The following is a 14,776-nucleotide window of genomic DNA, read 5'->3' as shown; positions in this document are numbered from 1 at the left end:
ACTGTCAAAGAGAGTCTACTTATGACACTACTGCAGTTGGCTTTTTAAAGGGAATGAAGTTTGCTGGGTTGAGTTCTTAGTGATGCCTCTGGTGTGTTGTGCCCTTTAAAGATAGTCTAATGGGATAGTTTTAAGAATGTCTCATGATGGAAGTGCCCTTTGAATAAAGACAGTTTCTAGGGCCCTGGGAAGAAGAAGATTCAAGTTCCAGGGTTTGGTTCGGTCGAGTAATGGTTATTTTGAGAACTGAGATCTTCTGGAGAAAAGGAATTTTAATGTGAAAAGACCGTTGACGCCATCTTGGAGGGAAAATGATAGGTAATGCACAGTTAATATGTGTGGCGCACTGAACCAACTAAGAAATGTGCTACATTTGTACCTTCTTGGACAGAAGGGAAAACTTACGTGAAACCTTTAAATGTGCAACATTTACATGAACTGTGAAAAGAAGTGCACAATTGCTTTGGTCTGACTAATTAAACCTAATATTGTGTCAAGTAAACTGACATTTAGAATCTAATTAATAGTATCATTTCAATTACTTCCTTTTTATAAATCTTGCTCCTCCAAACTGAAAAGTACCACCTGGTCAATTTTCATTTGTGTGTATTAACAACAATTACATCACCTCAAGTTGCTGATTGCAGACTTTGTACTCCCAAATTTGTGGAACAATAACGAGGCCTGTTTATTGCCATCCCAGGCAGCCAAGTTTGGGCCCCACTAAGACAGCTGTATTGAAGCCCTTACTCTTACTATGCTCTTACCCTACGAGTGTAAACGCTGAAATGTCAACTGTTTGTGTTATTAGAAAAAAAATGTGGGGGTGGGAGAGTAAGAAATAGAGACCCTGGAGTTTTATATATCGGAGCAGGGGGTAGATGAGGAAGTTGGCTGTCGCCATGTGGGACTACATGTAAATGGGCATTGAATTAGGTTTATCCTAGCTGCATGTTTTGAGCACGTTTTGTATCTAATTGTACTGTTAGAAAGTTGGCTGTGGCTTGGACCTTACTTCTGGGTAGCCACTTCAGGCAGCAGCCAGGTCCAAAGTCACTGAATAAGGACATGGGAACCTTGTGTCTTTAGAGTTGACTTTTGAGGTATGCAATGTTCAGAGGATGGTTTTTGCTCAGCGGTTAAAGAAACTCTGGTAGGGCATTATTCATCGTTTTCCACTGTGTGAACTTAGCTTACACATGGTTTACATGTTTATATACAAAAATGGGGGCAGACTATGCTTTGGTACCCGGCCGTAGGTTGTATCCGAGTTAGTGGTAGAGCTTCTGCAACGACTGTTGACGCAAGTCAAGCCCTAGCTCCATACCCGCCAATTTTAACAAATCCTCAGTGTAGAAAGAAAAAAAAAACACAATGGCTGCATCAGCTGCATGATTCCAATGACTGCTCAACTCAACTGAAAATATATTCCCTGGTATCTATGGTTACCGGGGAGTTGTGTACACTGTAAACTCTCACTATACAGGAAGGCTGCAAATGTTTACTAGGGAAGAAATGAGACTGTTACCAGGAAAGATCATGAATGGTTACCAGGGAAGGGATTTGCATACTCGGGGAAATAAATGAAAATCTAGCCTTTTCAAATTTGAACAGTGAGCGATAACGTGATGAATCACTGGCGTGTCAAGCAGGCCTGATATGAAGTAATGAATCAAAGTTCAGAACCGCTGAGTCCTGGACAATATTAGTGAGGTTGTTGAACTGCTGGCAGGAGGTCTTGTTTATGGGTCTAGATTATACAAAGAAATGTCATTATGATGAGCAATGAATCAACTCGCTGTCAGTGAGAGATGTAACTAATCAGTGTTCATCATTCTCCCACGCAAGCCAGATTTATTGTGCTTTGTGGCGCCCTCTACAGTGGACCGCGAAGAAGCAATTTTTTCCCAAAAGCAGGCAACTCACCAACTATAATCATTGAGACCTTTAAATGGCCGACATGGATGATCAGCCTATGTCATGTCATTAACACAGAAAAAAATACAACATTGCTGCAATGCTGCTAAATGCAACGCAAACGAACATGAGACGACTAACAACTTTCCCCATGATGTCCAGTAAAAATGGCCTCTTTTGGGCTGAATATTAGAGGGTGCTGCTGTTAGGCAGGCAATGCAACTTGTGACACTTTGCAAAAGAGCCACAGAGCCTGGAATTCTTGCAGGCACTATCTTGCATTTTCAAACCGGTAGATTCTCAAAACTTAGTACAGAATGTTATTTTTGTAAAGCTTGAATCATCAGAATAATCCTCAAGTTTTTTGTATAATAAAACGTGTGCATTCATTGACAAGCTTGATGCTTCGATTTTGAAAGGGCAGGGGCACCAAGGCATTTTCCTCTGTGGTTGGGGGTATCTATAGAGGAGATTGTACATTTCTATTGGAACATTTCAAGGGGCACCAAGGCAGTGGCCAGGGGCAACGGAGGCAACTCAACGGAGGGAATTGTCTCTTTTGCCGCTGTGAACTGTGTAGGACTACTCAGTGATCAGATGATGCTCGAAACATGTTGTGTATGCTATGTCAATGTACATGTATCTTGGCCTTCATTTACAATACATAACATTTGTACATCTTATAGTTTACATTGTGGTTTGCCATTCATAATGCCTTAATTGGACATTCAATTACATTCTTGATGTACAGTGTAGCACTTGTTGGTTTAAATTAACAGTCTGCTCTTTGTGTTAATTGGGAAAGTGATTATTGAATTGAATAAACTTGCCTGTGGGGAAGGGGGAACTAGGTGTACAGTGGGTGTACATACTTGTAGAATCACTTATCCAATTGGATTGTACAGTAGGGGCATCAGTTGCTTGTCTCCGTCCATTTTTACATGTTTCAGATGTGACACATTGAGTGCAAATATATTAGGTACACATAGGGTACATGGATGAATGTACTTTTAGTTAACAGTACATGTAGCTGTTACACTGACTGCTCTATATTCCGCCACCCCTATGTTAAATTTACAACAACCCTAAGTTCCGAAAACCCCATGTACATGAAAACAAAGCGAGGACGTCCTCGCTCTGTCAAAACATCCGGTTACCTTTTGTTAAATGTCCTCAGTTTCAACGCGTAGACACCCCAAATGCACATAAACAGTACATGTGCAGGTATAGTGCAGCTATTTGATACATTACAGTGCATGTGACATGATATATGACATGATATATGAGGAAGACGTGTAGTATATGAGGAGCAGATGGCTCCTCTTCATGGTGAGGTGCACGCTGCTCACTCTAACCTTGGCCTGTTGAGATGAATACCTGGATAGTGGATTCTCAATGCACATTGATAGAGTGTCCACGTCCCTGTAATCCACACATCTGACATTCAATAGGTCTTTATATAGTATAATCTTATGTATCTAAGTAGTAATGGTGATATTACATAGATGGGGTGCTGTAATAGATTTCTGACTAGATAATTTCACTGTGTGGGATTCCTTGGTGAGTTACAGACAATGGTTGATGCATACTAGCCTAGGATGCAGTGAATTTAGGAACAAGCCTCGCAATTTGTCTGGTAAATAAATGCAAAAAATAGCTGAAGGTAATGTAAAAGGCCTGGCGTTAAAACCCAGCAGAATCTTTCTCGAAAAAAAATGATACTGTAACACAACACACATTTATTGTGTACATGTTCATTGTATGTACTATACCTTGTGTATTGGGTGGTGTGCTGTCAAAAGACTCTGCTAATAGAAACATCAGGTCAAGCTTTTTTTGCATTTATGTCGAGGCCCTTTTCGTTGGTAAACAGTTTGCAACAGTAAGTAAATTGAGGGACCTGTGTATGTTTGTTGATCTACATACAATAACACTTACTGCATTAAACCAATATTAACAGGAACTTTTATTTTATTTTTGCATGTACAAATTTACTGTGAGATAGAAAATAAATGCTTCATGATGTGCATACACCATGATGATAGGCCTATACTTTGTACGTGCAGTGCGTGCACCAGCAAGTTGCCATGACAGAAACATTAATGCATTGTACCATGGTATTAATTTCCTATCTAACATTGTAGGTACCTATAGCATAGTTTTTTATATATATAACATATCCTCTGACATTCAAGGACTTTTACATTTTTTCAGGCGGAACTTCCTACAACAATGTTTGCACATGAGAAAGCTAGCTTTTAGCACTCAGCAATTTACCAATGAACGCACTAATGCAAATTAAATCTGTGCAAACTCAACACAACGCATTATTTTTTTTTTTCAATTATCAATTAACCATAGACAATTATCCACTGTTCCCACCACTAGGCAAAATGAGCCCAGGTATCACTAAAACGAGGCGCTCAAGTGTTTGTCCCAACCCCTGGCAAAAAACTCTCTGTGCTACATTCCCAGGTCCCAGTTAAATGATCTTGAAACAGATGCGAGAAATAATACAACGCGGAGCATTATCCAAAGGATCCAAGGATTCTGTGCACAACAAATTATTAACACTCTGTGGTGTGAGATCAATGGAGAGGCAAGGACGATAAAGATTTTGCCAGTATCACACGCCGCCGACCCGGACGTCTTAACGTCCCATGTAGGAGGACAAATAAGATGACTTTATTGGTCGGCCTTGGATGGGTGGAATGGTGGCATATCTCCACCCCCTCACCCTCCAGAAACGAGAGATGCCTTCAGTGTTATCGAGACATGGCACTGTAATTTCATCCACACAAAGAAATGTTTAACAAAAACTCGGTTGACATTTTGGTTGTCATTACATGTGTATTATTGTGTTGAACAAAAAAATGCACAAGGGCTTTCTGTCTGCGTTCTAGGCGCCATTCGTTCTGAATTATGCATTTTTTTTGACTGTGAATAGATTTTTTTTCACTCTACATGCTTGTTCCTGAGGAATTTTTGTGAAATATACGTGATTTCTTAAAATTAAGTAGTAGTATCGTCTGTCCTGAGCCAATAAGGCTTATCAAGCCAGTTTTTTTATCCTGTTTCATTGGTATTAATCGTGTCTGAGAATATTCATTTTGGTTTTTACCCATACACCGATGTGTGTTAGCACTGTATACTCCGTACTTTCCCGAGTCCTGTGAAAAAAAAACATCACAGGCATGTTACTCGGGTGGGATTCGAACCCACGACCCTTGCAATTCTAGAGCAGTGTCTCACCAACTAGACTATCGAGGTTGCCCGGTAGCTAGAGGCAGTTTGAATGCTATGTTTAGGCAGCTGGTACCACAACGATATAAGAGATGTTAAATTTGCATCGGGGATAAAGAATATTAATTTTAATATTCTTTATCCCTGATACAAATTTAACATCGCTTATATCGACTGAGAATATTTCTATTCCCTGGACAGAGTGCCAGTCCAACACATGTAACTCCCAAGCTCTCACCTATACCCACATTGGTAACCGGTACCCCCATTTGTACTCCTAGGTGGAGAGTAACAATTATGATAAAGGCACAAGTTTCGCGACTGACCAGGCCAGGATTCGAATCCACATTCTGTAAATTACATGTACAGAACTTGAGTCCGCTCCTCTAGATCGCTTGTTCACAACACCCCAAAATATTCAATTTGATAGTTTTCTACAAATTAATTCCATGAATGCTTGAAAGCTGTACATGCAGACTGTATACAGGTTACCCCAATTTTTTTTTTTAAAGCGTTCATTTCCTTGTACGGAATGCACTTTTACTGGGAATTACATGAAATTCAGGAAGATCCATCTTCAGTTGAATTCAGTGTCATGGAAAGATCATTCAGATCAAACTGTGCTTACATCCTGGAAGTTCCAACTGATCAAAACACCGGAACGGAAGTAGTTTGATAGAGAACTTTGTTTGATACATGGGATAATATTCATTTTGTGCTTCACCTATGTACAATGTCTATAGGATTTGGTTTTAAAAGTGATTTTCTTTTGTAACAAGTTTTTCCTTGAAAAACTAAGCAAGTTTTATAAGTAGAAGTCCAGATTAGAAAATGTTCATGCTGTGTCTTTCTTTGTAATCTGATGTACTATTATCAGTAGTTCTGTATACAGTACATGTTTAAGAAAGAGTGTGCATAACAATCAATTGTATGGTTGACAAAATAAACGCCACAGTTTTACGCCTAACTTACAGGGTATTGAGATGGTCATGGTGAAAATTTTCCCTTGAATTTGTTTTGCTGAAATACCATATTATGTAGTTTTGAGAAATCAGTAAAACAATATTAACTTTGATCTCACAAGTCTGAAATCCAATGTCTGGAAACAGTGAACACAGTGGTTTGTTTGTCACTCTTTACTGGTAACTCCAATGACCGATTGAGCTGAAACTTTCACAGGTTTATTTTGCAATTTATATGTTGGGTGACAAAAAGTACGGATACATTTCTTTGACATTCAATCAATGTTTTTATAGTCTCAAATGATTAATATGTCCTTCGTTTCCACTTTCTAAGTTGTTTTTACTGTTTTCCATAGAAGATAAATGTACATGTTACATGTTTGTGTTGCGCATAAGCCATGGTTGATGGTACAAATTTCAGCATTTACCCAAAATGACGCTTCCTTTAAAAACACAACTGATCTACAGAATGGGAGGGAACCTTCATAGAGTGACCCTGACACCAATACCAGTACTCCACTTCATTGTTGCACGTTTAACCTTAAAGTTTGACAAATTTTTCAACCATTGAATAATAGAGAATTCAAACTTCATGGTTCATCGCACCCTTTTTACTCGAAAGCAAATAATTTATGAACTGGTATTTGAATGCTTAAATCCTTAATCAAGGATTTTGCTGATAGCAAAACAGAAATGGTTTAGTAAAAGTTTTGTTTGTTTCTGATTACATTTTATTTTAAAGAATAGTTTACCTCGTCCCCTCGAGCAGAGAAAGTTTGACAAGTTTGTTAAATTGATCTCATTTTCAAGGGTACCTTTTAAACGATCAAGTATCAAAGCCATTGGACCCTTTCGGTTCCGAAAAAAAAAAAAAAGTTCACAGATTTACAAATAACTTACAGGGTTTACAGAAGGCAATGGTGAAAGACTTCTCTTGAAATATTATTCCATGAAATGCTTTACTTTTTGAGAAAACAGCAAAACAATATAAATTCTCGTTAACGAGAATTACGGATTTATTTTAAACACATGTCATGACACGGCGAAATGCGCGGAAACAAGGGTGGGTTTTTCCGTTGTTTTCTGCCGACTCCAACGACCGATTGAGCCTAAATTTTCACAGGTTTGTTATTTGATATAGAAGTTGTGGTACACAAAGTGTGGGCCTTGGACAATACTGTTTACCGAAAGGGTCCAATGGCTTTAAGTTTAAGGTTAGGTTATAGACAAAACATTATAAACCTAATAAATACATTTGTTTATTATTATTTACAGAAATCTTCTCTCACAAATCAGTTTAATATCAGCCCTATTTCAACTAAAAATAAAAAATAAAGGATCTGATCAAACATACTAATTGATGGCTATGATAGCCATCAATTTATAATCTAAAAACTATAATTGGTAACCAAAAGGATATAACATATGTTATAAATGCAAAAAATAGTTATAAACTGACGTTTTGGCCAAGGAAGACTAGACTCTGTTAGGGTTGAAACTCTGACCATATAATATAAATTATAAATATAAGTAACATAAATAGTGTTTACACTGGAAAAATGTGATACTAAAATGCACAAATGATACACGGGTATGTTTAACTATGTCAAACTTTAGGTGAACGAAAATGAAATTTAATGAACAACAAAAACTAATGTGAGTTTTCATTTATTAACTTCTGAAGTGTAGGATTTCTGAAATTGGCAGTTGGAGCCATCCAGTTGTAATCGGGCGTGAACGGAATGACACACATAAAACAAACATAGAGTAACTCCAGAAATAATACAAAACCAATAGAGTTCCCTTTGCCGTCATGCTGAATGAAGCTGTTATAAAGAGAAAGAGGCGTCGGATGGTGGATCATATATCAATACAAGAAGTTAATTTGAGCGTGAATGGAATTCACTGACTAGAATCTTACGTAAATATAACCTTTTGAACCTGGATCTTGATGGATGAGGTTGAGATATAAATGTAACTTTCCTGCGAAGTGGCGTGAACTCAAGAAGATGTTCACAAAGTTCAAAGAAAGGAAAATAATTTAGTTTACAAACTGGGCCCAATTTCATTTAAAGGCAGTGGACACTACTAGTAATTGTCAAAGTCTAGCCTTCGAGGTTGGTGTATCTCAACATATGCATAAAATAACTTACCTGTGAAAATTTGAGCTCAATCTGTCATCGAAGTTGCGAGATTATAATGAAAGAAGAAAGCACCCTTGTCACACGAAGTTGTGTGCCTTTAGATGGTTGATTTCGAGACCTCAAGTTCTAAATCTGAGGTCTCGAAATCAAAATCGTGGAAAATTACTTCTTTCTCGAAATCTATAGCACTTCAGAGGGAGCTGTTTCTCACAATCTTTTATACCATCAACCTCTCCCCATTACTCGTCACCAAGTAAGGTTTTATGCGAATAATTATTTTGAGTATTAACCAATAGTGTCCACTGCCTTTAAGCCTGTGAGCAAAAAACATGAACAATTTTACTCCCCAAACATAATGCACTCAATAACTCCACATCTCCATATATCACCATCAGATAATCAGACTTGTTATGCAAATTCAAAAAGTGTATCAACAATTATTTATACCCAATCTAATGCGCTGCGTTCTTGATGTAGTGTCACTAAGTGCCCTTTATTTATGTGTTTTGTTGTTTCTGTGAGTTCAAAATAAACCTGGACTGAACTCATAATTTGTGAGCTTCATTGTTTATGGAATTAACCCATTAATTGTTCACTTTTTAAAGTACATGTATGTTGCTGTTGCACTCTTTCCTGACAACTGGGCTATTTTTCGTAAATGGGTTATAAATTAACTCATGACGATGAATGTTGATTCATTTCAGGTGAGAACACGCACCATGTTCATCCACTTCTCAGGGGTTATAAGTCGGCTGTTCTTTCCCACTATCCATCATCGTTGGAGGGGAACCCGTTTGATAAGGAGGGCATTAATATGGTAAGAGATTTTAACTGACATGAGTCAAAGACCAGGGTCCAATTTCATAGAGCTGCTTAAACACAAAAAATAGCTAAGCACAACAAAATTATGTTTACTAGAATAAGTTACCAGCCACAATACCATGCCTCATGTACAATTTGCAACTGGTATCCTGCTCATTCTGCTTAGCAAGCATCTATTAAGCAATATTGTCTGTTTTTTAAGCAGCTCTTTAAAATTAGGCCCAGGGTCCTTTATTATTGAGCTGCTTAACAGCAGATTTGGTCTTTTGTGCAATTTCCATTTCATAGTGCTACTAACCATTTACATGTAGCACACAAAAAGGCGTACTAACCTGCTTTCTCTATTAAAATGAATGACGTAACGATGTAATATCATCATGGTGAGACCGCTAGCTGGCTGCCTAATTTTTTTAACTTACCTGTGATAATATGCTTAAACTTAAGCAAATTTTCTGCTTTAGTTAGCACAAAAGAATTTGCTTACCTTTAACAGCTCCATGAAATTACCTCCAGGGCCAATTTCATAGTGCTGCTTAGCAGAAAATTAGCGGGGAACCAGACTCAAACAATATTCATTACATGGTATTTTGGCTGGTAATCTGTTTCTGCTGAGCAAGATTTGTCTGTGCTTAGCCATTTTTGTGCTTAACAGCTCAATATATAATGAGGCCCAGCTCGCGCTCACATCTCTTATGGTGAAATTTTAATATTTGAAATCATCTTCTGCTGGTAATGATTGTTCAATGAAATCCCTGCACCCAGTTTCTGTTCGGGTTTTTCTTTTTTCATCTCCATTATTTGAGCCTGATATTGTGGCAAAGTGCTATTTTTTAACGTGGCACAGTCGCTCATAAGGTCAAACAGTGTAGAAGTTAAATCTGTTTTAATACAACTCTTATACAAAAATGGGAACGAAGATTACCAAATTAATCTGCCATATTGAAGAGGTTGTCTGTGCCCAGTGCCGTAAGCAAAAGGTCAGAGTTCAACAGACGCTCAATGCCAAACCAAATGGGAAAACCAGCAGCGGTGTTCTTAATATTACTAGATCAGCAGGATGCTTGGTTTAGCACCATCGGTTGTTACTGAAGTAGATATTAGACTTATTAGAGGAAATCAAATGTCAGAAGGTTCCGTTGTTTAAAGGCACTGGACACTGTCCGTGTTGAAATAATGCAAATATGTGTTAGCATAAAAACTTAATTGGTAACGAGCAAAGGAGAGCTGTTGATAGATAAATCTTTGTGAGAAATCACTCCCTCTGAAGTATCATAGATTTTGAGAAAGAGGTAATTTCTCACTCAAATATTTAAAGCTTTCAAGCCTGAAGCCTATCTCAGGCATCTGAAAGCACAACAATTTGTGCAACAAGGGTGTCTGTTCTTTCATTATTGCATGCAACTTTCGATGCCAATAGAGCAAAAGTGAGAATACTGGTCGTTGACAATCGCCAAACTGGTCTTAAAATTCAACACGTGTATAATAAGAATCAGGTCGTTCTCCAATTGGTGAATTTGGCTTTGGCTTAAATTTACACATGAACACATGTTGAAGCATAGGCTGCCAAACCAACAGCCGCAGCCATAACCTTAGCTGCCAATCGGACATGGCTTCAATACGTGTGTTTCTCAATACAGTGAGCCCTCTACTGTTTTACCCCAGAGAGGCCATTTTCCAAAATAAGGAGTTCAATTGAAAAAAACATCTCACTCCCAACTCAGCAAAACTCGATTGCATTGAGCTGGGCCCAATTTCATGGCTCTGTTTACCCTAAGCAAAGAATCAACGCTTACGGTTACAGGGTATTCATGGTGGGGTTGGCACACACACAGGCAAACATTTTGTGGTTGTGCGTGTGCGAAACTCCACCAGGCCTGATCTAACACGGAGGCGATGAAGGCAACTGCCTCCATGCACCCTGGTCATTGCCTTGGTGTTCTTGAAATGCTCGAGTAGAAATTAACAAGTTCCTCATAGGGTGCCCTTTACCGAGGAGAAAATGCCTTGGTGCCCTTGCCCTTTCAAAGACGAAGCAACCGGGCTTGCCTGAGGCATTCTTCGCGTACACTAGCCCAGAAAATTAATGTGTTGATCCTTTAAGAACAAAGTGTAATACGTTGCAGCTGGGAATAACATCAGGCATTCACATGGCATAGCGTCATTTCTTTATTTCATTTAAAAAATAAATTTACCACATGGTACGAAGCTCTTGTTTTTGCATAATGTTGTAATTATTTTGTAAATGTCAACCGTGTCCCATGAAATTCTCCGGATTAGATAAATGTCACATTCTTTGAGCGATGCTAAGAGTTGGGAATCAATTGAATTTTCAACCAATTTTATTCCTTAATCTCACTCCAAGTTATTTTTGGTTTGCCTCGTTTACTGGAGTAAAAGCCTAGCCTAAAACCCTACAAATATTTGTTGTTGTACTTTTAAACTACATTCTATCTTCAACTATTTATACCCTTTAAACAAGGATTTTACAATTTCTTAAAACAAACTTTAGTTTGACCTTACTGGATCAAGTGAGATGTTCCCATGAAGCAAGCACAAAGTTTACTTGACACAAATTTAACTCTTTAGAGACGATAGCGGCCACAAGTGGCTAGTAAAGAAATAGCGGCTGCAAACTGCCGCAAGGTTTGACCTACTTCCTTCACATAAGGAGGTCAAGAAAGGGTAAATTCCACATATGAAATTTGTCCACTGTAGTATGTTAACACAGTAGTATCCCAATTTCTAATCACAAAGGTAAATTTTCTGGTGTCATTTTTTTGCTGACAAAAATTTAATTAAGGAAATTAATAATTAGGAATGTCTTGTGATGATAATGCAGAATTGATTGGTGTCTTAAGGATTAAAGGCACTGGACGTGTTTGAAAACAAAACAAATAGAAGCATAAAAACTTACTTGTCAACGATCAATGGAGAGCTGTTGATAATACACAACATAGTTTCTTTCATAACTTTCTTGCAACTCTAGTGATATTTGTAATATTATTGTTTTTAATATTATTGTTTTCTCATGTAAACTTGTACATATATTTTGATGTAATTTTATTGTTTACAAAATGCCATTAGTCTATGACTTTTTATTTGGTCTTGTATTTTTATATGAAAATAAACCAATTTTGAATTGAATTGAATTGAACTTCTATGACCAATTGAGCCTTAATTTTCACAGATTTGTTATTTTATGCGATACACCAAGTGAGTCAATTACCAAACGTTTCCACTGCCTTTAAAAGGTATATTCATTTTTTTTTTAGTAGAGGAGAATTTGAAAAAGGGAGATATAAATTCTTTGACTACACATTCCAGGGAAAAACAAGTCCCCACTGAATCCCACCTGAGTAAATTTGGTTAACAGAGCTCAGGAAAGCACTGAGTATATCACACATCGTTGTATATGGGCAAAACGAAAATTAATAAGACACCATACCACTGATTATGACTTTTTTTGACTGTTCTATGTTTTCCCCCAGCTATGCATGCCCAAAGGGCTCACAGTACGAACACAGAAACAGGACAGAGAAGCCAAGTTTCATTCCTTCCTGATGACGCGAGAGGACGGGACGAGGACATACGGCGCTGCGCTGACGTTCTTCGAGCAGGCAACGTCACCCAAAATCTGTGCGGAAATGGAAGATTTACAGGTATTGTCAAGGGAGTGAACTACTGTTTAATTCAAATGAGATGATTCATAATTTGTTGTACTACCTTTTTTATGAAGATACTTGCTATGAGTTTAGATAGGATTTTTTCTTATTTTCTCTCCGTATTAAATAAAAAAAAAGAAAAGTACGGTGTACCAGTTGAATGACGAGTTGACTATCGGTGCTGGTTAGTCACTGAAAAGGTCTGGGCAAAACCCTATGAATGTTTACTCTCTCCATTCACAGATAACATTCAGAGCAGACAGCAAACATCGCAAAATGAGTAATATTGAATCTCCATCGCGCTCTCACGTCGTGCTGGAAAGTCTTTCTCCGAAGATGGACCGGCGTGGGTTCTCACCGAAGCACAGACGGTCCTCGAGTCCCGCCGTGTCGTTACAGTCTCCCAAGCCCAGGAGGAAAACGACACCGGTTCACATCCCGGCACAGAGGAAAGTAGTCAACTTTGACCCCATCAATGACACCATATATGTGGCCAAATGTATATGCCTCATAATGCAGGTGAGCTAGACAAATTAATAAATATAATTTCTTTTATAGATTTATTTGTAGTGCACAACGTAACTTGGCATCGATACGCAGCCAAAACATGTGTGTAAAAAGGGTCCCCAACAGTAGAATGCACCTTGGAAACCACAGGAGTTTTATATAAATATACAAAGCTGAAGTACGAAGCTTAGGTTTATGGCACTGCTCACACTGCTTGCAATACGTGTAGATGTCACACTTTACAAGGTGCCTAGGGCCAAATTTGTCTAGAGCTGCTTAAGAACACAAAAAAGCTTAGCACAACAAACATATGCTTTACAGAATAAGGTTACCAGCCAAAATACCATGTCACACGTATTATTGTGACTGGTATGCTGCTTACTTTTGCTTAGCAGAAAAGTGTTGAGTAAAAATGTCTGCTGATGCAGCTCTATCAAATTGGGCCGAGGTCATCAACTTATTCAGACATTCGTTGGAAGGAGAGAAATTCTCTCAATGCCGCCAATCTCGTGATTTGATCCTGAATGTAAACCTAGTGACTGCCACAATGTCTTCAAACAAACATCTTAATAGAATCACGAATTGAAAGCTTCAATGTTTTCCCCCGCTCGATGCTTCTTCAACTTATTCAACTTCCAATACAACTTGTCCCGCTGTCTGAATTTTTGTTAATCAAATGAGAGAAACGTTTGTTTCTAAATTCGTCTATTTATTCATCAAGGCACATCCTAAGCAAATTGTCACAGCCTCTTAAAACAAACATCTTAATTTGTTTGCAGGTACCATTCTGAAAACAATTTTATTAATCAAATGGAGAAACGTTTCTAATTTCGTCTGTTTATTCATCAAGGCACATCCTAAAGAAAATTGTCACATCGTCTTAAAAACAAACATCTTAATTTGTTTGCAGGCACCGTTCATCCAGCCTTGCCGTCGCCTCTTGGAGGAGTTCTACAACGCGATCAAGTCGATGGCCGCCCCTCCTCTCCCTCTAGAGTCCTACATCTACAACATACTGTACGAGGTGCCCGCCCTCCCGGCAGGGCGGAGCCTGAGCTTCAATGCAATCACAGAGACGATCGTCTGCCAGAGGCCGGCGAACGGAGAGCTCCCTCTATGCGATTATTCCATGAAGGAGTTCTTTGAGCTCCTTGGGGTGGAGCACGTGATGGAGCTGATGACGTGTGCGTTTCTTGAGAGTCAGATACTCCTAGTGTCAAAAGGTAAGAAGAACAAAATTTATATATTTGTGACAGATTTGGGTTTTGTCTCTTGTGGCACCCACCCGCTGGATTAGAAACGGACATCTTTTGCTGTAGTCTTTCTAGAGAGCTTTTTATAGAGCTCAATTGTATCCATTGACTTTCATTGCCCTGAAGGTGTTCAAGATCTCATGTTGCCGATCCCATTCCAGTGGTAACAAAGACAAAACCTAATGGAGGCAATATCCCTCCAGCCCATTTTCTTAAGTACATGTAAGCCATTCTAGACAAAGGTCGAGCAAGGTATGGGATGTATT

The 14,776-nt window shown here is 38.4% G+C and overlaps 1 protein-coding gene across 1 annotated transcript in view; it reads left to right on the top strand.

Annotated features, from left to right (window-relative positions):
• LOC117291960 (DENN domain-containing protein 5B-like) overlaps window positions 1-14,776 on the top strand; it is a 48,666-nt gene that overhangs the window by 19,512 nt on the left and 14,378 nt on the right. The window contains exons 2-5 of the mRNA XM_033773983.1: window positions 8,971-9,083; window positions 12,577-12,747; window positions 12,994-13,269; window positions 14,168-14,480. Of these exons, the coding sequence (XP_033629874.1) occupies window positions 8,971-9,083; window positions 12,577-12,747; window positions 12,994-13,269; window positions 14,168-14,480 (873 nt within the window). The remainder of the gene's footprint in view (window positions 1-8,970; window positions 9,084-12,576; window positions 12,748-12,993; window positions 13,270-14,167; window positions 14,481-14,776) is intronic.

This window comes from Asterias rubens, chromosome 6 (genome assembly GCF_902459465.1).
Source record: "Asterias rubens chromosome 6, eAstRub1.3, whole genome shotgun sequence".
NCBI classification, from domain to species: domain Eukaryota; kingdom Metazoa; phylum Echinodermata; class Asteroidea; order Forcipulatida; family Asteriidae; genus Asterias; species Asterias rubens.
The sequence above is the reverse complement of the archived record's forward strand: the minus strand, read 5'-3'. Positions and strand labels throughout refer to the sequence as shown.